The 25049-nt window shown below is 46.0% G+C and overlaps 2 protein-coding genes across 4 annotated transcripts in view; one reads left to right on the top strand and one right to left on the bottom strand.

Moving 5' to 3' along the window:
- GEMIN6 (gem nuclear organelle associated protein 6) overlaps window positions 1-11721 on the bottom strand; it is a 57940-nt gene extending 46219 nt beyond the window's left edge. The window contains exon 1 of one of the 2 annotated variants that reach the window (XM_073557564.1): window positions 11673-11721. Coding sequence is in view for 1 of the 2 variants with exons in the window: in XM_073557556.1 (XP_073413657.1) it covers window positions 11523-11589 (67 nt within the window). In the remaining variant the exon portion in view is untranslated. Of the gene's footprint in view, window positions 1-11522; window positions 11605-11672 lie in introns of those variants that run through there. The other variant, XM_073557556.1, reaches the window with a different exon arrangement.
- Window positions 11716-22155, top strand: SRSF7 (serine and arginine rich splicing factor 7). Of its 2 annotated transcripts, XM_073557555.1 has the most exons (8): window positions 11716-11873; window positions 14099-14279; window positions 15486-15638; window positions 17013-17087; window positions 17438-17533; window positions 17626-17673; window positions 21330-21362; window positions 21495-22155. In XM_073557555.1, exons 1-8 carry the CDS (start codon window positions 11846-11848, stop codon window positions 21547-21549), a joined length of 669 nt encoding a protein of 222 aa, XP_073413656.1. In that variant the 5' UTR covers window positions 11716-11845; the 3' UTR covers window positions 21550-22155. The 2 variants fall into 2 exon arrangements, 1 of the variants encoding a protein (XP_073413656.1); XR_012224887.1 differs by lacking the exons at window positions 17438-17533; window positions 17626-17673; window positions 21330-21362; window positions 21495-22155 and adding an exon at window positions 16301-16751 and having other exon boundaries at window positions 17013-17090.
- The last annotated feature ends 2894 nt before the right edge of the window (window positions 22156-25049 follow it).

A 25049-nucleotide genomic window follows, 5' to 3' on the forward strand; every position in this document is an offset into this window, starting at 1 on the left:
TCCTGGGTCTCTGCTTCTGATATTCATGCCAAAAGATTGGTGCGTGCCTTTCATCGGGCTCACCCTGATCGCTCTGGTGGCGTGGTTGAGGGTTCGGTGACCCCTCCTCAAGGGGGAGGTACTGTTGTGAGTTCATTTTCCCCTTCGTCACTGAGGTCTGGTGAACTCCCTATTCTGGTAAAGGAAGGTAATGAGCCTGCTGGGGTGAGCTGAATCTCCTTTTGCCGGTTGCTCTGTCTTCAGAATATTCCTGAGTACTGACATAGCTTTTTGAAGCTTAGCGTCTTCAGGGCCTTTTTTCACTGTCAGTTGGTTGGCTTTTATTTTCATAGGGTTTTTCACGGATTGCAGACAGCAGCCTTCCTGTCCTTTCCTATCTAGTTAGCTTGGGCCCCGTCTTTGCTCAGTCTATCTTTCTGTCTGTGTTAGTGTTCTTTCTTCTTGCCTCACCGTCATTATATGTTGGGGGCTGCCTTTTGCTTTGGGGTCTGCTCTGGGGCAGTTTAGATTTCCCTTTCTGTCTTTAGGCTATATAGTCCTCCGGCTGTGATCGAGGGGTCTAGGGCATCGTAGGAACCCCCCACGGCTACTGCTAGTTGTGTTGATAGGTTCAGGGGTCTGCAATCCGATAGCTGCCAACTTCTCTGGTTTTCTGGACTTAGCTAGCATTTCTGTTTTTGCCTCCTACGGTGACTCATTCATAACAGAATCACCCGCCATACCGCAGATCCTAGGGTACTCAATAGCAGGAAAGAATTGTGTTTAAAAAAAAAAAGAGTGTGTATATTCTTTCCTCTATATCTCTGAGGCCGTAGGGGGAATTTTTTTTTTTTCTCTCAATGGAGATAAAGCAATTGTCTGATCATGTGGAGCAGCTCGCTGCGGAAGTGCGGGGAATTTCCACCTACCTTGCTCGTTCGCATGCTGTTGAACCAAAGATCCCTACACCTGATGTATTTTTGGGGGATCGATCTAAATTTTTGAGTTTCAAAAATAATTGTAAATTATGCAATCCGATAGCTGCCAACTTCTCTGGTTTTCTGGACTTAGCTAGCATTTCTGTTTTTGCCTCCTACGGTGACTCATTCATAACAGACCCCACAGCCCTGGTCACTACTGAGAATGTACATAAAGTGCAGCACAGATTCATCTCAACTACGACCCCACAGCACTGGTCACTACTGAGCATGTGCATAAAGTGCAGCACAGGTTCATCTCAACTACGACTCCACAGCACTGCCTCACTACTGAGCATGTACATAAAGTGCAGCACAGATTATTATTATTTATAAAGCACGATTGGTTCCATGGTGCTGTACATGAGAAGGGGTTACATACAGATTACAGATTTCACTTACAGCAAACAAACTAACAATCACAGACTGATATAGAGGGGAGAGAGGACCCTGCCCTTTTGGGCTTACATGCTACAGGATAGTGGGGAAGGAGACAGGTTGGGGGGGGTTGCAGCAGCTCCAGAGATCGTGAGGCGGTAGCTCCAATAGTGGTGAGGAGGCAGCGGGGATCATTGCAGGCTGTAGGCTTTCCTGAAGAGGTGGGCTTTCAGGTTCCATCTGAAGGATCCGAGTGTGGTTGACAGCCGGACGTGTTGGGGCAGGGAATTCCAGAGGATGGGGATTATTCGGGAGAAGTCTTGGAGGCGGTTGGGTGAGGAGCGAATAAGTGTGGAGGAGAGAAGGAGGTCTTGGGATGACTGGAGATTACGTGAGGGAAGGTATCGGGAGATTAGTTCAGAGATGTATGGGGGAGACAGGTTATAGATGGCCTTCTAGGTCAGTATTAGTAGTTTGAAATGAATACGCTGAGGGAATGGGAGCCAGTGAGGAGTAGCGAGGAGAGAGATGGATTAGTCGGGCGGCAGAGTTGAGGATGGACTGGAGATGTGCGAGGGTGTTAGCAGGGAGGCCACAGAAAAGGATGTTGCAATAGTTGAGGCGGGAGATGATGAGGGCATGTACAAGCATTTTAGTAAATTGAGGGTTGAGGGACGGATTCTGGAAATATTTTTGAGCTGGAGGCGACAGAAGGTGGAGAGAGCTTGGATGTGCGGTTTGAAGGACAGGGCAGAGTCAACGGTTACTCCGAGGCAGCGGACCTCCGGTACGGGGGAAAGCGTGATGTTGTCAATTGTTATAGAAAGATCGGGTAAGGAAGATCTGAGATAGGGGGAAAGATGATCTGTTCAGATTTGTCCACATTGAGTTTGAGGAAGTGAGAGGAGGATATGGCTGATAGACACTCTGGGATTCTGGAGAGCAGAGAGGTGATGTCTGGGCCAGAGAGGTACATCTGAGTATCATTGGCATAAAGGTGGTACTGGAGTCCGTGGGACTTTATGAGTTGCCCCAGACCAAGTGTGTAGATTGAGAAGAGTAGGGGTCCTAGAACAGAGCCTTGGGGGATTCCAACAGAGAGGGTGGGATGAGGAGGTGGTGTGGGAGTAGGAGATGCTGAATGTGCGGTTGGAAATGTATGAGGAGATCCAGGATAGGGCGAGGTTTTTGATGCCAAAGGAGGAGAGGATCTGTCGTAGGAGGCAGTGGTCAACTGTGTCGAAAGCAGAGGACAGGTCTAGAAGCAGGAGTATAGAGTATTGTCCGTTAGCTTTGGCTGTGTGTAGGTTGTTAGTAATTTTGGTCAGGGCTGTCTCAGTGGAGTGATGGGGGCGGAAGCCAGATTGCAGATTGTCAAAGAGCAAGTTAGATGAGAGGTGGGAGGAAAGTACCGTGTGGACATGCTGCTCCAGGAGTTTATAAGTGAATGGGAGCAGCGATATTGGGTGATTGCTGGACGTGGCTGTTGGATCGAGGGTTGGATTTTTAAGGATAGGTGTGATTGTGGCATGTTTGAAAGCAGAAGGGAAGGTACCAGAAGTTAGTGATAGGTTGAAGAGGTGGTTTAGGGATGGGATAAGAGTGGTGGTGATATTGGGGAGGAGGTGGGATGGGATAGGGTCAAGTGCACAAGTGGTGAGGTGTGATTTGGAGAGATGAGCAAGCTCCCCTTCAGTGATGTTAGATAAGGAGGTTATGGGGTTTGGGCATTGGTCTGGTATACAAAGGGGTTGTGGTGGTTAGGCAATAAAGACTTGCCGGGTTTGGTCTAACTTGTTTTTGAAGTGTGCGGCAAAGTCCTCGGCAGAGATTAGGGAAGTCGGAGGTGGCGGTTGTGGGCGGAGGAGGGAGTTAAAAGTATTGAACAACTGTTTGGGGTTGTGAGATAAGGAAGATACAAGGGATGTAAAGTAGGCCTGTTTAGCAGAGGTGAGAGCTGATTTGAATGCAAGTGTTGCTTGTTTGAGTGCAGTGAAGTCGTCTTGCGAATGCGTTTTCTTCCAGCGCCATTCTGCAATTCTGGATGCTTGCCGAAGCTTTTTAGTGGTGTTATTGTGCCAGGGTTGTCTATTGGTTTGTCGCACTCTGTTATGCATGACGGGGCAACTGAGTCGATGGCTGATGCAAGAGTGGCATTCTAGAAACTAGTGTCAGTGTCGTGGAGTGAAGCTATGGAGGACAGTGGTAGGATAGAGTCAGAGTGTGCGAGTGTCTAGATGTGTGAGGTTTCTGCAGGGGTGCGCATGCTGCTGGACATGGGTGACAGGTGAGGAGGGCAGGGATAAGAAAGTGAGTAGATGGTGGTCAGATGGAGGGAGAGGGGAGGTGGTGAAGTTAGAAAGAGAGCAGAGGCGGGTGAAGACCAAGTCTAATGTATGTCCATCTGTGTGGGTGGCTGAGGAGGACCACTGAGTAAGTCCAAAGGATGAAGTAAGGGACAAGAGTTTAGAGGCTGCCGACTGGTGGGTGTCAATGGGGATTCATCTTAGCTACGACCCCACAGCACTGGTCACTACTGAGCATGTACATAAAGTGCAGCACAGATTCATCTCATCTACGACCCCACAGCCCTGGTCACTACTGAGCATGTACATAAAGTTCAGCACAGATTCATCTCAGCTACGACCCCACAGCACTGGTCATTACTGAGCATGTGCATAAAGTGCAGCACACATTCATCTCCTCTACGACCCCACAGCCCTGGTCACTACTGAGCATGTACATAAAGTTCAGCACAGATTCATCTCAGCTACGACCCACAGCACTGGTCACTACTGAGCATGTACATAAAGTGCAGCACAGATTCATCTCAACTAAAAACTCAGCTCCTTAGATCAGGAACAGAACAAACATTTATAGGACATTTCATAACATTCACAAATTATTATGAAAACATTTACAGCACATTCTGCATTGACCAACTCTTGTAGACGAGGTTGAAGTCGGTTTCTTGTTTGTCAGTTGTTATTCGGCAATATTTTCTTTTGTTTCTTTATAGGTTTAACAACAAAAAATAAGCATCACCATAATAACATACAATTCAGCAAGGTGCCCTGATGTGAATACACTTAGAAACAGCTACAAAAACTATAAAACTGGCATAAACATGGGCATCACAGTGGGCACCAAAGGGCTTTAACACTGATTATCACAGCTGACACCCGGCACAATGTGTCAGGGGCGGTCACGGACCGCCCCCGACACGTTAACCCCTTGTACACCGCGATCAAACACGATCGCGGTGTACCGGGGGTTAAAGGGAAGCATCGGCAGGGAGGGGGCTCCCGCCGTGCTTCCCTGAGCCCCCCACGGCAGCGCAATGTGCAGCGCTGCTGCGGGGGGGCTCTTTCCCTACAGGCCCCCGGATCCAAGATGGCGACGGGGACCTTCGGGGGCCTGTAGGGAGCTGACTTCCTCACTGCCTGCAAAGCGCAGGCATGAGGAAGTCTGTGTCTATGCCTGTGACAGATCGCTGAGCTACCAGGAAGGCCACTTTGAGGGACAGGTTTTTTATGGAAGCTGATGAGAGGTTCGAATGGGGCTTCTGTCATAGCCGTGAGGACTAGGTTCAAGTCCCACGGCATGAATCTATCTTTCGCTATTGGTCTGGATCTACCTGCTGCCTTAATGAATCTACTGATCCAGTAATTACCCGCGATGTTGCAGCTAAAGAGGGCCCCCCAAGGCTGATACTTGTACTTTAAGGGTACTAGTGGAGAGCCCCATATCCAGACCTTTCTGAAGAAACTCTAAGATTTGGTTTACAGGTGCCGAACCGCCAGCGACCACTCCAGAGTTCTGCAGGAATTTTTTCCAAATTCTGGCACAGATTTTGGTAGTGATGACTTTTCTACTTTTAAGTAGGGTGTTAATCAGGTCTGGAGAGAAGCCTTTTTCTCTCAGCAGTGTCCGTTCAAACTCCACGCCGTCAGATGTAGGCCAGCCACCTGAGGATGGAACATTGGGCCCTGGGATAGGAGATCCGGGATGTCCGGAAGGACCCAAGGGTCGGACACCGACATGGTCCTGAGGCAAGAAAACCAAGCCCTCCTGGGCCAAAATGGAGCGATAACTATCACCCTTGCTCTGTCTCTCCTGATTTTCTTCATCACCAGGGGTAGAAGCGATAGGGGAGGGAAGGCGTATGCTAGCCTGAAGTCCCACTTTATCAGAAAGGCATCTACCGCCAGGGGGTTCTCTCTGGGATTTAGGGAGCAAAATTGTTTTAATTTTCTGTTTTCCCTGGTAGCGAAGAGGTCTACCTCTGGTTGTCCCCATTTTTGTACAATCAGGTCGAAGATTTAGTGGATTGCGGCTTAGGAAATCTGCTGTGATATTTTCCTTCCCTTTTATATGTAGAGCTGTTAAAGATTGAAAATGCTGCTCTGCTAGCCGGAACAACCGTTCTGCCACATTCATCAGGGGTTTGGAACGAGTCCCGCCTTGGTGGTTGATATAAGCCACGGTGACCTGATTGTCGGAGAACACTCGCACATGATCCACTGGGTCGTCAAACGGGTACCTCCGCTTGAAGGCAGGAGGTAAGGAGCCCCTTTTTTCAAGTCTCTTCCATTCCCTATCTATTAGGCTCTGGACCTTATCATTTAATGGAAAGGCCTTCCGCTTCCTGGGATCTAGACCCCCGAACATCACGTCCTGAGCTGAAAGTTCCGGTTTTGTGTCTGCTACCCCCATGGTGGACCTTATTGCTTTAACTAGCTTATCCATCTGGTCTAAGGGGAAGCAGAATCGACTCGAGTCTTCCTCCGAAGAAGACGAAGTGGAGGCCGGGGAATCTGAAGAGTCATCGATCTTTAGGGCGGTCGAGGACTCTGAACCTGAGAAACTAAATTCTCTTCCCCTAGAAGAATCGTTTTTAGATAGGGCCTTTATCTCTGTCCTGATTATGTCCCTCAGGCTTGTGGTGAAGTCAGGCGTTTCTTCCGCTACCTGTATGGACGGGGGAGAGTGTAAGGGCCTGTCAATCTACCCCTGGGCCAACGTCCCCTTCCACCCCTACCGTTTGTCTCACGCATGGCTGACACAACTTTTTAGGGTGGCCGTCCGGCAAGGGGCAACTACAGAGAGCACATTCCCTGTGCTTCTGTTTTCCCGTAGCTTTCCTCCCCTGCGAAAAAAACATAAGGGAACACTGCATCAGGGTACATTCACGGAGATCTCTTACCCATGCAGATGAGGCAGGTACCGGATCACGGAGGGAGGCAGGAGGGTCCTTTAGCCTGGAGGAACTTCTGTGGCTTTGTTCGCCCGTCCGTTTCTTCTGCTGGCCACTCGCGGTTTCACTGTGGCCTGTTTCTGTGGGTGCTCCTGCACCTCATCCAGCTGCTCTATGGGGGCTTGTCGTATCCATCGCTGGGCCTTCAGAAGCACCCCAGTGTCACCTCCTGCCTTTTAAGGCCTCCTTGTCCGGGTCAGCAGGGTTCTGGCGCAGCACCTCCCACCCGGGACCCCCCCGCGACCTCCCCCCGCATGCTCCGGTCATCCCCCCCCTGCCCCGGGCACCGCGTGCCGCCCAGTACCGCCGTGCACACACGGCGCACGCTGGAAGCCGGCCGGCACCCGACTTCCGGTTTCGGCGTCCCCGTCCCCGCCCCCTCCGCCGCGTCACTTCCGCCGCCCGTCTGAGGCCTGCGAGGAGCGCGCAGAGGGAGCCGGCACGGCGCCCCCGGCTCAGGCAAGGCCACAGCCCCCACGCGAGCCGACCTGCGCCCGCCGACCGGGCGCCACCGCCGGCCCGGACAGGAAGAGAGACCGGACCACGGGGAGAGCGCACCAGGAGGGGCCCGGGACATACATACCTCCGGGTGCCGGCATTATGGAGGCGGCTGTCCACCGGACCCTTGGCTCCACCTGCTCTTACCACCGTCGTGGCGACCTACCCGGCCCCACCATGGCGCTTCCAGGGACCCGAGCTTGACCGAGGTAGGAGACCCCCTCGCTACCTGGGTCGGTCAGCTGGCCTGGGAATCCCTCGGCGACTCCATGATGGACGATCTGAAGGAAGTCCCGTCCTCTAGGAACAGGAAACCAACTGATGCGTGGGAGAGGTGCCGCCCTTTTGTATCTGTAGGTTTCCTGTTCCTGAAGGGTGGATCCCCTCTCTCAGGTGGTGCTGTCATGGACGACCGATAAAAATAATGATTTATTATCATACCGCCGAACAAAAAGTGCAATAATGTGCGATCAAAAAGATGCATATAAATATCCATGGTACCGCTGAAAACGTCAGCTTGTCCCACAAAAAACGAGCCGCCATACAGCATCATCCGAAAAAAAATAAAAAAGTTATAGCTCGCAGAATAAAGCGATGCAAAAATAATTATTTTTTATATAAAACAGTTTTCATTGCATAAAACCGACAAAACATAAAAAGACATAAATGAGGTATCGCTGTAACCGTACTGACCTGAAGAATAAAACCACTTTATCAATTTTACCGCATGCGGAACGGTGTAAATGCACCCCCCCAAAAGAAATTCATGAAACGCTGGTTTTTGTTCATTCTGCGTCCCAAAAATCAGAATAAAAAGCGATCAAAAAATGTCACGTGCCCGAAAATGGTACCAATAAAAACGTCAATTCGTCCCGCAAAGAATAAGACCTCACATGACTCGGTGGGTCAAAATTTGGAAAAATTATAGCTCTCAATATGTGGTGATGCAAAAACTATTTTTACAATAAAAAGCGTCTTTTAGCGTGACAGCTGCCAAACATAAAAACCGCCATAAATAGTAAATCAAACCCCCCGTTATCACCCCCTTAGTTAGGGAAAAATAATAAAACTAAAAGAAAATGTATTTATTTCCACTTTCCCATTAGGGTTAGTGCTAGGGTTAGGGCTGAGATTAGGGTTAGGGGTGTGTTGGGGTTAGGGTTGGAGTTAGAATTGGGAGTTTCCACTGTTTGGGCACATCAGGTGCTCTCCAAATGCAACATGGCGTCTGATCTCAATTCCAGCCAATTCTGCGTTGAAAAAGTCAAATGGTGCTCCTTCCCTTCCAAGCTCTGCCATGCGCCCAAACAGTGTTTTAACCCCACATATCGGGTATCAGCATACTCAGGACAAATTGCAAAACAACTTTTGGGGTCCAATTTCTCCTTTTACCCTTAGGAAAATAAAAAAATTGGGGGCAAAAATATCATTGTTGTGGAAAAAATGTTTTTTTTATTTTCACGCCGAGGCATTATAAACTTCTGTGAAGCACTTGGGGGTTCAAAGTGCTCACCACACATCTAGATAAGTTCCGTGGGGGGTCTAGTTTCCAAAATGGGGTCACTTGTGGGGTTTCAATAGTTTAGGTACATCAGGGCTCTCCAAACGCACATGACACCCGCAGACCATTCCATCAAAGTCTGCATTCCAAAACGTCACTACTTCCCTTCCGAGCCCCGACGTGTGCCCATACAGTAGTTTTCTCCCACATATGAGGTATCAGCGTACTCAGGACAAATTGGACAACAACATTTGGGGTCCAATTTCTCCTCTTACCCTTGGGAAAATAAAAAAATTGGAGACTAATTGATCATGTTTGTGGAAAAAATATGATTTTTTTATTTTCACGCCCGGGCGTTATAAACTTATGTGAAGCACTGGGGGGTTCAAAGTACTCACCACACATCTAGATAAGTTCCTTGGGGGGTCGTTTCCAAAATGGTGTCATTTGTGGGGGGTTTCTACTGTTTTGGTACATCAGGGGCTTTCCAAACGCGACATGGTGTCCGATCTCAATTCCAGCCAAAAACGTCAAATGGCGCTGCTTCCCTTCCGAGCTCTGCCATGCGCCCAAATAGTGGTTTACCCCCCACATGTGGGGTATCAGTGCACTCAAAATTGCGCAATAACTTTTAGGGTCCTGTTACCCTTGGGAAAATAAAAATTGGGGGTGAAAAGATCATTTTTGTGGAGAAAATATGATTTTTTAATTGTACCGCTGTACGTTATAAACTTCTGTGAAGCCCTTGTGGGTTCAAAGTTCTCACCACATATCTAGATAAGTTCCTTGGGGGGTCTAGTTTCCAAAATGGGGTCACTTGTGGGGGGTTTCCACTGTTTAGGTACATCAGGGGCTCTCCAAACGCGACATGGCGTCCGATCTGAATTCCAGCCAATTTTGCATTGAAAAAGTCAAACGTCGCTCCTTCCCTTCTGAGGTCTGCCATGCGCCAAAACAGTGGTTCCCCCCCACAAATCTGGTATTGGCGTACTCAGGACAAATTGCACAATAACTTTTGCAGTCCAATTTTTCCTGTTACCCTTGGTAAAATAAAAAAAAAATTGAACCTGAAGTATTTTTTTTGTGAAAAAAAGTGAAATGTTCATTTTTTTTAAATATTCAAAAAATTCCTGTGACGCACCTAAAGGGTTAATAAACTTCTTGAATGTGGTTTTGAGCACCTTAAGGGGTGCAGTTTTTAGAATAGTGTCACTTTTGGGTATTTTCTATCATATAGACCCCTCAAAGTGGCTTCAAATGTGATGTGGTCCGTAAAAATAAAATGGTGTTGTAAAAATGAGAAATCGCTGGTCAATTTTTAACCCTTATAACTTCCTAACAAAAAAAAATGTTGGTTCCAAAATTGTGCTGATGTAAAGTAAACATGTGGAAATGCTACTTATCAAGTTTTTGTGTGCCGTATCTCTGTGATTTAAGGGCATAAAAATTCAAAGTTGGAAAATTGCAAAATTTTCAAAATTTTCGCCAAATTTCCATTTTTTTCACAAATAAACGCACGTTATATGAATGAAATTTTACCACTAACATGAAGTACAATATGTCACGAGAAAACAATGTCAGAATCACCGGGATCCATGGAAGCGTTCCAGAGTTATGACCTCATAAAGGGACAGTGGTAAGAATTGTAAAAATTGGCCCGGTCATGAACGTGCAAACCACCCTTGGGTGGTTAATCCTTAAGGGGTTAATGAAATGGTTAAATGACTTTGGTCCACTGATATTACACTGCAGAAATATAGAACAGTGAGCCTCACATCAAAATCAGGTCTCTCCAGCCTGGCCCAAATGGGTTCTGGGCATCAGAACTTGCATCAAAGTGGGCAAACAGCCGATTTTGGCCATTTGAATAAGTAACTGATGTTTTTAAGGGGTTAAGTGACTTTGGAGCACTGATCTCACACTAAGAATACACAGATCGTGATGCCCGCATGAAACCCAGGACCCTGCAGCCTTCTCCAAATGAGTTCTGGGCGTCACTATTTCTGTATTCTTAGTGTGAGATCAGTGGCCCAGTCATTTAACCCCTTAAAAACATGTTATTCAAATCTGTGAAAATGGGCTGTTTGACCACTTTGATGCCAGTTCTGATGCCCAGAACCCATTTGGGCCAGGCTGGAGAGACCTGGATTTGTGACGCTGCCTGTTCTATATGTCTGGAGTGTGAGATCAGTGGCCCAAAGTCATTTAACCCTTTCATTAATGCCCTTCTGTGTCCACTTTGATGCCCAAGTTTGTGCCAGTTTCATAGTTTTTGTAGCTCTTTTTAAGTGTATTCACATCAGGGCGCCTTACTGCATTGTAGGTTATTATTGTGATGCTTATTTTTTGTTGTTAAACCTATAAAAAAACTGAAAAAATTGCAGAATAACAACTGACGAATAAGAAACCAACTTCAGCCTCGTCTACTGTAGCCATATTATATATTGTGGGGAATTTTAATGCCTGACCCTCTTGTTTGCAGAGAAGATGGCTGCAGCTTTCTGATGCCTGGCTCAGGGGAGCTCGCAATGGCTGGGTCAGTATCAGATCAGTGGGGTACAGACCAAGAGTGGCTCTGCAGTGCCGGCTCCGGTGCCCCCTGACCTGTGGGCTCCCGGGGTGTCAGGCCCTAGTGATCCATACCCTAAGCTGTGACACTGCTGTGGCTGGGGGAGATCGGGCTGTGTCAGAGAGCACATGGGCAGGGCGAGCGCTCCGGTGTATGGGAGAGGCGGGCGATGGCGACCTGCAGCCGGCAGTCACCAGAGTATAGGGGACTGAGGACGCGCCATCATTGCTCACACTCCCTTTAAAATAAATGGGTTTCCTGCAGCCAGCGATCCGCTCACTGCCTGGACGCCCTATAGGAAGCGTGTGACTGGCTGCCAGGTGTAACCACCGGTTTTTCGTTCCCGTTGCCGCCAGCTTGTACCTCCCCGGTTTCCTAGGAGCAGTGGGCTGTGTATGTGGAGGGCCGCTGCTCTACAGGACGCCGCCATTACTGCGCGCTCTGTAACCACACGCCTTCAGCACAACAAAGGCCCCGCACGGCCACCGCCGGCCCCGCCCCCTCCCTAGTTACCAGGTGGCTGCAGGAAAGCGCGTTCTCCCAGAAAGGAGGAGGAGCTGCACGTGACGTAATCGCCTCAGCCAATCGCTGGCTTCACGACCGTTGGTGGCTGATAAAGAGCGGGGAGACGCGCTGCTGCGCTCTAGAGACAACGGCGGCGTTGTGGTAGGGAGCAGCGTGCGGACATGTCGCGGTACGGCCGGTACAGTGGCGGTAAGTGTTACGGAGCACCCAGGGAGGTCTCCGAGGCGGGCGTGTTCCCTTCCTCTGGCGGCGCGTTAGGCCTGCGGTCGCCATTTTGCAGTGTGCGCGGTCACGTGTTTGGCGCTTTGTGCAGCGCTGCTCGGTAATGGCGGATCGTGGTGTCGTCTCCTCGTGTTAGCATTACGTGTGCTGCTTATGTCCGTGTGTCTCCTCACTGGCCTCCGTCGTGTGGGTGTGCAGACCAGCCCGGCCTAACGGGCGGTAGAAACCACGACACGTGCTGCGTCCCGCGCACTGCCGGCGGGAGCGGCGGAGGACACGTGCAGGCTGTGTGAGCTCCGTGCATGGTACAGGGCGGCGGTGGAACACCGGGTTGGCCGGCGAGTGAGCGCCCGAGGTGGGGCGGGCAGTGCCGGGTCTCTCCGTGCCCATAGGCGGCTCCTCACCTTTGTCCGCAGTCAGGCCTGTGCTCCCCCGGTCTGCGGCCTCACCATTGGCCTGTAGTTCTCCGCCTGCTCCTCATACCTGTGTTTGGTTCTTAGTTTTCTAGGCTTGTTTGCTGTCTCTGAGCTGGATCCTGTTGTAGCTTCCATATTCGGGTCACTGCCTCCTATACTATGTGTTCCCCGTATTCGGGTCACTGCCTCCTATACTATGTGTTCCCCGTATTTGGGTCACCGCCTCGTATACTATGTGTCCCGAGGAGGGCGGCATTGGCCGTGTGAGTGCCGCCTTAATGTCTTGTGAGAGCAGATCGCTAGAAATAACCAGGCCTGAAAATATGTCCACTAATGACCTGAGCTTTAAAAGGATGTTTATGAATTTATTCCGCCCCTTCCGAGTGTTTTTCTTTCTTTTTCAAACTTTTTTTCCTTAAACTAAATGTTTGACCCTGATAAAATAATAAAGCCCCAAGATTGCAAGGGCCGACACTGCTGGAACGAAGCCGGCACAGGAGGCAAAGTATTGCTGTGGAGTCGGTAAGTCAAACCTCCGTCTCAATTTCCATGACAGACTCCACAGCCCTGATAGGCTTTATTATTGGGGCCGAACATTTAGTTTAAGAAGGTGCTGTCCTAATAGTGGACAACCCCTTTAGTTTGTAAAGGCTCTGTAAAGCACTTCTGAATTGCGCAAATGTCGAGCAGGCACACCCATTTCCATACATGTCTATCGTACTGCCAGAGGTGTGTGGTCCTGTACTCCATCTGACCCAATTTAGAAATTGAATGGAGGTGCCCACGTTTGTTCTTTGTCCCACTCAGCTGTGCTTTTTAGAGCCCCATCCTCATGATTTCTGGGATGGATTATTATCTTGGTCCACACCCTGTAAACATACGTGATTTTGGACCTTGGGTCTGGTATTGGCAACTTTTGTTGAAATTTAGCCTACAGCATCCAAATCGGATGAGAAATAAAGACCTCCTTTAACTTGCCATGTGCAGGATACAATGTTTCATCCTGTATCAGGTCTTTTTTGTTTTGATCTTGCAATTTTTTTGTCTTGTTAATGCACCTGAGCTGTATTGATTTGTAGCAATGGGTACGACCACTACTGCTGTTAACAATGAAGGGGCCTGCTTGTTGTGGCTTTCATTCCTGTGGTTCAAATCTGGTCCTGGTTCTCACTGTAAGCAACAGGATACCCCTAGGACACAGCACTTGTAAGGGTGCTTTCACAATGCATTGTCACCAGTTCATTAGTCCCGTCAGGGCTTGCGTCTAAACATCCCCACAGAACGGGATTTGGGTCTATGCACCAATGGGGGCATAGACTGTAATAGTGCTGCTAGAGTGAATGTATTCTGCCTTGCATCATTTTGGTTGGTATGCGTCTTCTGGAGACGCACACCCAAACTTGGTAGACTACATACGACTGTTTGTCCCAAGTAGGCGTATACACCTGAAAATGATGTACAATGATTTTGTTGCCACCATTAATTCTATGTCCTCATCGGCGTATTATGCCTGAATCCCATTTTGGGAGTTACAGGGGACCAGATGGAGCAACAAACTGGTGCCAAAGCACAGTTTGAAAACATCCTAGCCAATACCTTGAGAATGCAGGAGTGTTGCATGTGTTTCCATTACAATTTTCCTCTGACTGTTCCACTCCTGGTTTTGGCTTACATATACTGCGTTATAATACTAAACATGGCCTTATGATGGCTCTTGGAGTTATTCACATTGATCAGTTTTGGTTTTCTTTATAAACTTAAACCTTTTTTTTTCAGAAGCAAAAGTCTATGTCGGTAATCTAGGAACTGGAGCTGGCAAAGGAGAGTTGGAGCGTGCATTTAGTTACTACGGCCCCCTGCGTACAGTCTGGATTGCACGCAACCCTCCTGGTTTTGCTTTTGTAGAGTTCGAAGACACACGGGATGCTGAAGATGCTGTGCGTGGATTAGATGGAAAGTATGTCCTTCACTTTTTTCCCCTTCTGGCTAATGCAGTAAATTATTATTATTATTATTTATTGTTATAGCGCCATTTATTCCATGGCGCTTTACATGTGAGGGGGGTATACATAAAAACAAGTACAATAATCTTAAACAATACAAGTCATAACTGGTACAGGAGGAGAGAGGACCCTGCCCGCGAGGGCTCACAATCTTCAAGGGATGGGTGATAATACAGTAGGCGAGGGTAGAGCTGGTCGTGCAGCGGTTTGGTCGATCGGTGGTTACTGCAGGTTATAGGCTTGTCGGAAGAGGTGGGTCTTCAGGCTCTTTTTGAAGGTAAATAAAGTAAATAAGTGGGAGATTGTCAGTGTCATTTTTTAAGAGATGTCATGAATCACAGAAATCCTGAGTGCACTGGTCTTGTTCCTGGTTGCCAGCGGGCAGGATGTTACCAGGGCTGTCGAGTCTGAGCCCATTTTGTTGGTCGGTGTCATGGAAATTGAGGAGTCAGAGGTTTGGCTTACAGACTCCACAGCCCTGGTTATTACACTCAATTAAAACAAATGGGATTTGCAGGAATTGGAAATATGCAATTATTGTAACTTCTTTCAATGGGAATTGTCTGAGTTGAATCTTGATTGTTCTTGCAATCTGTGGGACTGCCATCAGCCACAGATCTGATGTGTAAAGGGGTTGTCTAGGTTTGGAATGAAATTATGCAGACTTCTGAATCCTTACACCATGCATACCACATGCTGTTAGGGTTCTCCTGTGCTACTGGTGAGGGTGGGCAGTCATGTGACTGAAGAATGTTACTTGCCTACTTTTGACCACATGCCAAGTGGACATGCGCGGGCTCACTCCATACAAGTGAATTGAGTGAGGCTGCACACGTCTAGTCAGCGCATAACTGCATAAGTAAATCGCATATCTTGGGTCACTTGAGTCCTGACAGTGTGCACACTGAGGATTCTGAAAGTCTGCAGGCACAGCGTGGCTGCTGACTTTCATTTCAAACCTGGACAACCCTGCTAAGTTTAGAAGACCACAAGCCATGCTATAAAACATCTGTACATTGCCCTTACTTTATTGAGAAACTCATTTGGTATCACTTTATCAATTGTGCTATGCTGTGAGGGTAGGGTGGTTGAAAAGACAATGTATAGCTTCATCGTCATGTTTTTAACAATACACTAATTGTGAGTTAATATCTTTACAGAGTGATTTGTGGCTCAAGAGTTCGAGTAGAGCTGTCCACAGGCATGCCGCGGAGATCTCGCTACGACAGACCCCCAGCACGGCGTCCTTTTGACCCAAGTGATAGATGTTATGAGTGTGGTGAAAAGGGTCACTATGCTTATGACTGCTTAAGGTACAGCTGACGTATGAGAAGCAGGTACACTAGGTTTTTGAGGAGTAGCCAGATGTTCAGGGATAGTCTTAAAGCAGCAGCTGCTTTTAATAGGTAGAATGAAGAAAGAATATGGGACCTAGTCCAGTGTTAGGCTAGAAGGGGGTGGCTGGCAGGTTCACACTAGAGAATAGTTCTTGGCATGTACAAATGTGTCAGACAAGTCTGTGGGCAGTCATAGTAACATACCACCCTGTGCTGTTTAATATGCAGAAAAGATGATTATCTTCAGCTTTTTACTGAAACGTAAGATTTCTCTTGCTCAACAAAGTTCTAAAAGGCAAATTAAATTTTCCTCATAGGCAAAATGTCTGTGGTGGTACTTTTTTTTTTTTTTTTTTTTTTTTGCCCTAAGGCTAAATGTTTGACATGTTTGGATTAGATATTATATAGGACCTTCAGTAGCCTTGTATGCATGTGCTTGCAGCCTACAGGAAACTTTGCGTGATAGTTGGGTGTGGGGAGAAAATGAGCATTTACTATGGCAGAAGTAACCTAAAATGGGCAGTGGTAGCTGTTAACAGATTTTATTGTGGACTGCTGCTTTTTTATGCATTATGGCTTATGTTATGACTTTGCACTGTTCAAGTATCTTAATAATCAACCTGGTCAAAACCTTACAGGTTTCTTCGTTTGAGTCAGTCGACTTCATTCAGAATGTCACGAGCCTTAAGATTTCATGCTGAGGCGCCTTGCAAATCCGACCTTATGATTCTGCTAGACCTTGAGGTGATCAGCATAAGACGCCAGATCCCCTCAAGCCTTCTACAACTAGATCATCCTTTAAGATTCTGTAGAGGCCTTGAAATCTACGATCTACTGTGATCGCCGTATCAGAGTAATATTGGCATACAATTGGGGCTCCCCTCCGCTTTAGAAAAGAACTACAGATTGACCACATTCCCAACTAGAAAATACGTCAATCAAGCCTCACCTGGCTCATATGGCTGTCAGTATGATCGTCGTTAGATTGAAGACCTACAGTAGATGAAGTGATCGGCTGGTAGATCCTTCTAGACCGTCTAGATCTTCTAGACCTTGAGGCCAAAGAGGGTCGACCTGCAGACTTGCAAGGTTTATTTACTACAAATTCTAGTCTTGTTTTTTATTTTAATTTTTTATTTTTTATCTATTTTTTCTTTCTTTCTTTCTTTCTTTATTTTATTTATTTAATTTTATTGTAAAGTGAAACTCCTTTTATTTAACCAGTTTCTCCTAGGTAGATCTATTCAAGGCAAATAGGTTTCCTGATTTCAGACACTCATTGCTGTCTGACTGTAGTCTACCTAATTGACGACTTCTAAATAGAAGTTAACTTTACATTTAAATATTCAGATCCAGGTCACGGTCTCACTCAAGATCCCGGGGAAGGCGATACACTCGTTCTAGAAGCAGAAGCCGAGGAAGGAGGTGAGTTTAATTGTGTGAAGAGCTCATGGGGCTCTTTTAACTGTAGAGTAACCTCATCACAGCAAAGTGTAGAGCTTTGCTCTCTGGACTGAAGCCAGTTCATGCCTTTTCCTCATATACTAGCTAACGAAAGTATTATTCAAAACTTAAGAAAAAAAATACTTTCCCATGAAACGTCCTGCATCTAATGTTGGTCTTGTCATTTGTTTGGGGTGTTACTACTTGTATTTGCTATTCTTTGGTGGTTACCTCCCTTAAAGTTGTCAAGGAGCACAAATTGAGCAGGGTAAATGCTTTATTTTGTCTTTCAGAAACTGTCTAAAGCTTGTCTTGTGTAATCTGTTTTGTAGGTCTAGGTCTCCCCGTAGGTCTAGGTCTGGCTCACCTCGTAGGTCAAGATCTGGTTCTCCACGAAGATCACGATCTCCATCAGTTAAGAGGTCCAGGTAAGTGTAAGGTATAAAACCTAACTGGGTAGTGTGTAATGTTAAATTTCTATTACTTGGCGGTACATCTAAAATATTTGCACTGTTTTCAGATCAAGGTCTCGCTCCAGATCCAGGTCTGTCTCACGCCCTAGAAGCAGGTAAGAATGCATTTCACTTCTCTAATTGATTTAAATGTGCTGACTTGAGCCTAATAATTAGCGCAGAATGACTATATGTATATGCAAGTTGATTTGCCTGTTTTCATGAGCAAACGTGAGCTTATGGGAACAGAAATGTTATTGCAATTGTATAAGCTGGAATAAAGAATTTGGCAGGATATTGTCCTCTGTACGTGTTTCAGTTACCCTATGAATATTTTACTAGTTTGATTGATCAGTGTCCTTTTTACATGAGCTGATCAGTAATGAGCATTTCTGCAAATTTGCCTGTTGGTTCTTTAAATATTACAGATGCACTATAGGCATGTTGGTTGTCATCGACCCTCACCTCCGATGCAGAAATGGCACAAGAATACCCCTTTGTGGGGGCTTGTCCTGTTTCGTACATTATATTTTTTGCTGCATCCTGGGCTATTAAAAAAAACAAAAAACTCTGTACTAAGCTCCAGAGCCGTTCTGCCATCTCAGCCCTGTGTCCTTCTGTATCCTGACTGTGTCTCTGACTACTGCATCATGAGTACCCACTAATCGGCTGCAGCCTTAAGAGGGTAATCCAGTCTCCAAGGTCCTAGCCCAAATATGTAGTTAGTGTAGTATTAGAAAATGCCTTAAACTAGAAATGTAGTATAGCTTGCCTGATGAGGTAAGGCTACTTTCACACTTGCGTTTTTTGCGCTGTGCAAACGCACATAAACGCATCATGCATTTGTGTGCGGTTTTGAGCAGTTTTTTTTTTTTTAAAAAGCATGCCTTTTTTTGCGCTGACGTGCGCATTACCACGTCAGCGCACCCATAGACTATAATGGGTGCTTGGTTAAAAAACCGCATTGCGTGCGCATGCGTTTTATTGGGACAAGCGGACGCACAAAAGATGCGTTTTGTGCGCCTGAGCGCACGCTACAAAAAACCGCATGCGCATACAAACGCATGTGTATGCGCACCCATGTAAAGTATAGGGGGAAAAAATGCGGTTTTTGCGCAAAAAAACAAGCGCAAAAAAAACGCAAGTGTGAAACCAGCCTAAGTGACATGCATTATGTGCTGGCCATTGCAGAAGCTTACCTTTCACTGAGTGGTTGTAACCATGGAGATACTCATGCTACTGCAATGGCCTTCACATGAAGTGAGCATCATTAGTAATCTCAAGAACTATGCTACATTTCTAAGTGATATTTGCTATTACACCTACTACATTTTGGGCTAGAATCTTGGAGATGGTGATACGCCTTTAACTATTGCATCAGTGCAGGACTGTCTTTTTTTTTTTTTTTTTTTTTTTTTTTTTTTTTTAATTTTTTTTTTTTTTTCTACTCGGACTAGTGAAGGCTGTAGTCGATTGTTACATGCAATTGTCAATACCAGCAAGTAAACAGATGCTATTGAAAGAATGTTACATGGTTGTTATGGCACCATAAGCTACAACAACTAAAAATGTTCTAGTAGTGTACAAGCCCTTTTAAAAATGGGGCAGTGGGCAGGAAATTATTTTGGCTTGCTCTTGTAGCACAACCTTTTCTAGATGTTGTACAAACTTTTAGAACAATGCTTCCAAGTACAGTTGTCTCATTCCATAAATGGTAAGATTTTAAAGGGAATCACAACAGTGCACTGATGCAATGCTAAGTAGGCTGTTCGTTGTACTGAGTTTTATTACAGCTGCTGCTCACTCTGTACTCTGGGCAGTGATTGAAGCCACCCATCTAACTGAAGCCTGATGCTGCTGGGAGGTATAATGTTCACTTCCTCCCAGTCACCAGACTCTGTGCAGTGGATGCACATCTTCAAAATGCTGCTTTTCCCCCATATCTGCATGTCAAGTGTGGTGTTGTGTTTTTTTCACATGACAAGTTCCCTTTAATGCTATTAAATCAGTACATGCCTATGTAGTATAAACTTAAGATTTGTTAACTTTTGGTTCTTTGCTATAATTAGTCCTGTAAGTTGCTAATTGTAGGATTATTACTTAACTGTAAAGTATGGTATATGCTGTTGACTGTCATCACGCTACATAAGTATGTTAAATGTGGCTCCCACCTCTGGAGCCTGCACCTAACTACCAGAACAGATCATTCTACACTGGATCTACCATAAATGTTCATAGATGGTCATAATCTGTTGGGGTCTACCCTTTCTTACATGTGATTAAAAGGGGTTGTCCACTTCAACAACCCCTACTCAATTTCTATATTCCCTCATATAATATCCCGTACTCTGGTGCGGTTTCAGCAATGGGCTCTTCCAGGGCTTGTGTGATGTGATGCCACGTAAGCTCTGCAGCAAATTAGCAGCCACTTCACTTTCTTGGGACATAATTGACATTTGGAGGAAGTCGGAGGGCAGCAAGAGCTCACTTTCTCCATGTATTCTTTTTGTCCAAAGAAAGTGAATGAATCTGCTGCTGATTGTTCACATGGCATAAGATCTCGTGAGACCTGTCTGTTCCTGGGGCACTGCTGGCACTGGAGGTAAATATAGGCTTTTTACACAAGAGAATATGGTTATTTTGAAAAGGTTGTCAAAAATAGTGGACAATGTTTTAACATGAGGGTAAGTGGGTTTGAGCGAATTACAAATTGGTGGTGCAACTTTTTTTAGCAGAATCTATCCCTAGTGAAATGTGGGCAACCAGTTAACTGTCCAGATGCTGCATGAAGAAAATTGCTTCCCTGAGTCTTAGGCTATGTCCACACGTTGCAGAATTTCCGTGGTAATTCGGCAACTCCCTGCTGTGGGAAATTATACTAGAATTCCGCTTGTGTATTTCCTGCATCTTAACTAGTGTTTTGCAAGCGTAATTAGCTTGCAGAGTGCTAGCGTTTTCCAAGTGATCTGTAGCATCGCTTGGAAAACTGATTGACAGGTTGGTCACACTCGTCAAACAGTGTTTGACGAGTGTGACCAACTTTTTACTATTGAGGCTGCCTATGCGGCATCAGTAGTAAAAAGATATGTAGTTAAAAAAAATTGAAAAATCGTGTTTTTTTTCTCACCCTCCGGCATCCTGTGCAGCGTCCCTGATCCTCGCGATGCTCCCAGCAAGTCCCGTTCCCAGTGATGCCTTACGACAGTGACCTCTGATGTAGACCTGCGAGACCGCAACTTCATCAAAGGTCATTGTCGCAAGGCATCACTGGGAAAGGGAGCGTGGCTGAGGGCGGAAAGTGAGAATATCACCATTTTTATTTTAATTCTATTTTTTACAGGGATATGGTACCCAGGGCCTGGAGGAGAGTCTCCTCCTCCAGACCCTGGGTATCATCTGCACATTTTCTGCTTACTTTGCGTATGGTGGCCATAGCCACATACGGAAAGTAAGCAGAACAATGCTTTCCTATGTGTGCGTGGAATTCCTGCGATTCTGCACAAAGAATGGGCATGCTGCGTATTTTTCCGTGATGCAATTTTGCTGTGGAAAAATACGCAGCATTAGCACAGCATGTGTGGAATGCCATTGAATACAATGGCTTGGTTATTTTATGCGTTTTTGCGGCAAAAAAAGCATAATCTGGGAATTCTGGACTTGTGCACACAGCCTTACAGCTCTAAAGTTTATGTATCAGCAAAATGGTGACCCCAAGGATTGCTTATTGATGGTTCTTGAAGACCTTTCTAAATTTTTTAAATTTATCTCCTAGATCAAAGTCGAGATCTGTTTCTCCCAAAAGAAGGTATGTCTCATTTTCTGTTCCTCAACACTTAAGTTATATTATAGTTAATGTTCTTTGATAAAAATATGTATGTCTGTCTCTGGGGAAAGTCTTAGTTCACTTGAGATATTAATTGATTTCTCTTAATTGCAGCCGCTCACCATCCCGGAGCCCACGAAGGAGCATAAGCCCAGAGAGGAATGGCTAGACTCTTTACACTTTTTTTCCTTTTTTTACAGACTTGTCATTCACTTGTCAGACATATTTTTTTTCACCTTTGAATTGTTTTTAAGTCACTTTGGTAGGCTAGCGTACAATGTATGTTATATCCTGTCATCTGAAAGTGAAACTTTTGTACCTTTAAATTAAAAGTACTTGTTCAATAAATGTAACCTGTTATGACTAGAATTTCCTTTCCAAAAAGTGCAGGGATACTTTTGGGTGCATGAGGATAAAGACCCATTTTAAAAAAGGTGTTAAAAAAAAATTAAGTACTTGCCTGATGCATATGGCTACTTGCATTCTTGAGTAAATAATTTGGATGTGATGTTCTTGACAGACTGGTGGCTCGCCTGATATGTGCTATACCTGATCAATTGCAGTATAGTTTCTGGGTCCTTTGTGGTTTTGCCCTAACATGATTCTGCATTTCCATGTTGTGCTGTTATATGAAGACTTATGCTGTGGTCTGTTCCTACCTGAGCAGCTTGTATAAAGGAAAGCACTTCTCAGTCTGTCTTTAGAGCTTTAAAACTGCAGATTTTGGAACTTCAGCATACAAATGTTCTAAATAAAGTTTTCTTTTTTTCCAATATCCTTGTTTGCTGTTCTCTTCTATGCAGTATTTGAGTTGCTTGTTCTGGTTTGAAACCAGTTAAGACATATTTTGTTGAACCATGAGAAACTTTGAAAATGGTTTACCAAGATTTTGCCAACTAATATGAGAAGCATGATGTAAAGACAAAAGATCTTTAGTACATGTGTTTTAATAGACTTTAGTGTATTTTTCATAATCACTAGGTTTTTTTTAGCAGATAATCACTAGAGGACTAGTAAATCTGTTGCCAGGTTAGTCCAACCTCACCCCAGCTGCTGTCTGCATATGCACAGTGCACACAACTGCCAAACTGTTATACGGGGTTATACAGAGAGCTCAGCATTCAGAGAACTGGTAGAACTGCAGGAGAATATCTTAGTCAAAACTGCAGCAAGCAGACCAGTAAGTGCCATGTCCGTCCCTTGCTTCAGCATCTTGGCCCCCTACAATATGCTCCCCTTAAATGGGTAACAGTAGCTGAGTTTACCTTCAATAAAATCAAAGGTGACAGTTGTAAATCATATGGACTCAAATGGCTTCTAATCAGTTCAGCTTTTGATATGCTCTTAAGGTATTGTCACACTTAGCAATGCACCAGCGATCCCAACCAGCGATATAACGTGGTCAGGATCGCTGGTACATCACTAAGTGGTCGCTAGTGAGCTGCCACACAGGCAGATCTCACCAGTGACATCGCTGGGGACGGGGGTTGCTACTTACCTGTCACACTAGGCGATCCTGACGTCCTCTCGCCTGGCTCCAAGCTCCTCTCCACAAGAAGCTGATGACTAGAAACAGTCCAGGACGTTCTCGCGCAATCAGCGATAACCAGCGGGGGAGCGGGTCGTAGGGAAGTATCACACATAGTGATATCGCTATAATGTCACAAGTTATAGTGATATTGCTATTGCTTAGTGTGACAGGCCCTTTAAGATCTCTGCTTGAAATTATTCAATAGGAACCCAGTGGTTACAGTTCTGTCCCTGTAGAGCAGAGGTCTCAAACGGCATTCCTTGAGGGCCGCAAACAGGTCATGTTTTCAGGATTTCCTTGTATTGCACAGGTGATTTAATCTGGAATGAGTCACTGAGGAGGAAAAAAGCAAACTAAGCCCAGAAAACCGGAGAGGTTGGTAACTAGCGGATTGCAGACCCCTGATCCTATACACAACTGGCAGTAGCCGTGGAGCGTGCCTACGGTGGTCCTAGACGCCTCTTCACGGCCAGAGAACTAAAGCCTAAAGAAAGAAAGGGAAAATCTAAACTGCCCCAGAGCAGACACGAAAGTAATAGACAGCCCCCAACATGTCAGTGAAGCAAGATGAAAACACAGATAGAGAGGCTGAGCAAACGATGGGGCCCTCACTAACTAGAAAGGTCAGGAAAGAAAAGCTGCTGTCTGCAATCACGCAAAAAACCTGCCAAAAAAAGTCCAACACGTCTGATAGAAAAAGGCCCTGAAGTTGCTAGACTTCAAATCACTATATCAGCACTCAGGTATATTCTGAAGACAGAGCAAAAGAGATCAACTGATCAGAGACAAAATGGGGATTCAGCCCAGTCCCAGCCAGGGCTGGCTGAACACAAAAACTAAGTAAACCCGACAAAAACTCATATGAACAATAGCAGAGAAAACTTTGCTTTAGGGAGGCAGGAACCAAACTGGAAACCACACGCCACAGTCAGGAAAAATCACCAGCAAGAAACTAGGGAGTTGGCTGCCTTAAATCCAATCAGAAACTCCTGATGTCCAATCGCAGTCCTCTTCCTCAGGTGGCTGGTCTCTGCCATTTAGATCAGCTTCATTACCTCCCTTCACCAACAGAGGGAGTCCAGATAGAGAACTCACTACTCCTGTCAGCATAGCCAGTTCCATAACCCTCACCAGAAGCAAACCCGAAAATGAGCTCACAACATTAATCAACTGCACAGATAATGATTCCAGCACCTTGTGCAATACAAGGAAATCCTGAAAACATGACCTGTTTGCTGCCCTTGAGGAATGCAGTTTGAGACCTCTGCTGTAGAGGGACTACAGTGTCTTAAAAAAAAATTTCTAAAATTTCAGTGTCTACATGCAACTTGTGGATTTGCTTTAAACTGCAATTTGTGATGAATTATGCAATATAAAAATGAATACTGAGGTTTTATTCGGACTCCCATGACAGCACCACGAGAGAGGGGATCTGCCCTTCAGGAACAGGAAACCTACAGATACAAAAGGGCAGCACCTCTCCCACACATCAGTTGGTTTCCTGTTCCTGAGGGGACGGGATCCTACAGACAAATGGATCCCCGGCCAGTGCAGGTAGGGGGGTCTCCTGCCTCGGCCTGGTGTGGAGCTCCTGGAGGACGCCACGGTGGCCCTGGATGGGCGGCATGGCAGGTTAGGCTGGATGATCAACCTGAAAAACTCCAAATTAACTCCAGTGCAGTCACAAGAATTCCTTAGAATTCAATTGGACTCAAAACAGCAGTGCATTCGTCCAGAAAGGAAAGTTGGGGCTATCCAACAAAAAATACAACGGATACAATCCGGTCGAGCCATATCAGTAAGAGAGGCAATGTTGCTCCTGGGCACGTTAACAGCAACAATCCCAGCAGTCCGGTGGGCACAAGCCCATACGAGAGAACTACAGTGGCAGATCCTATCTGAGCAGGAGAAGGGTCCTTCCAATTTAAATCGGGAGATCATTCTCTCACCTCAAGTGCAGGAGTCATTAAAATGGTGGCTGAGCTCCGAAAACTTAAACAGATCAGTGCCCTGGACTACTCAAATCCATATCCGACAACACGGTCATAGCATACATAAACGGACAAGGGGGTACAAGGTCGGCAACCCTTATGGCAGAGGCCAGGGAATTATTCGCATGGGTGGAAAACAATCTTCTG

The sequence above is a fragment of the Dendrobates tinctorius genome, unplaced genomic scaffold (genome assembly GCF_039654945.1).
Source record: "Dendrobates tinctorius isolate UK_male_01 unplaced genomic scaffold, ASM3965494v1 ptg000250l, whole genome shotgun sequence".
In the NCBI taxonomy this organism is placed as follows: Eukaryota; Metazoa; Chordata; class Amphibia; order Anura; family Dendrobatidae; genus Dendrobates; species Dendrobates tinctorius.

What these genes read in the sequence shown, in the direction of transcription:
- SRSF7 (XM_073557555.1), top strand. Translation starts at nt 11,846, where the DNA reads ATGTCGCGGTACGGCCGGTACAGTGGCG. An exon ending in TATGCTTATGACTGCTTAAG is followed by an intron (nt 15,639 to 17,012) that starts GTACAGCTGACG and finishes TTAAATATTCAG; the next exon opens with ATCCAGGTCACGGTCTCACT. An exon ending in CCATCAGTTAAGAGGTCCAG is followed by an intron (nt 17,534 to 17,625) that starts GTAAGTGTAAGG and finishes CACTGTTTTCAG; the next exon opens with ATCAAGGTCTCGCTCCAGAT.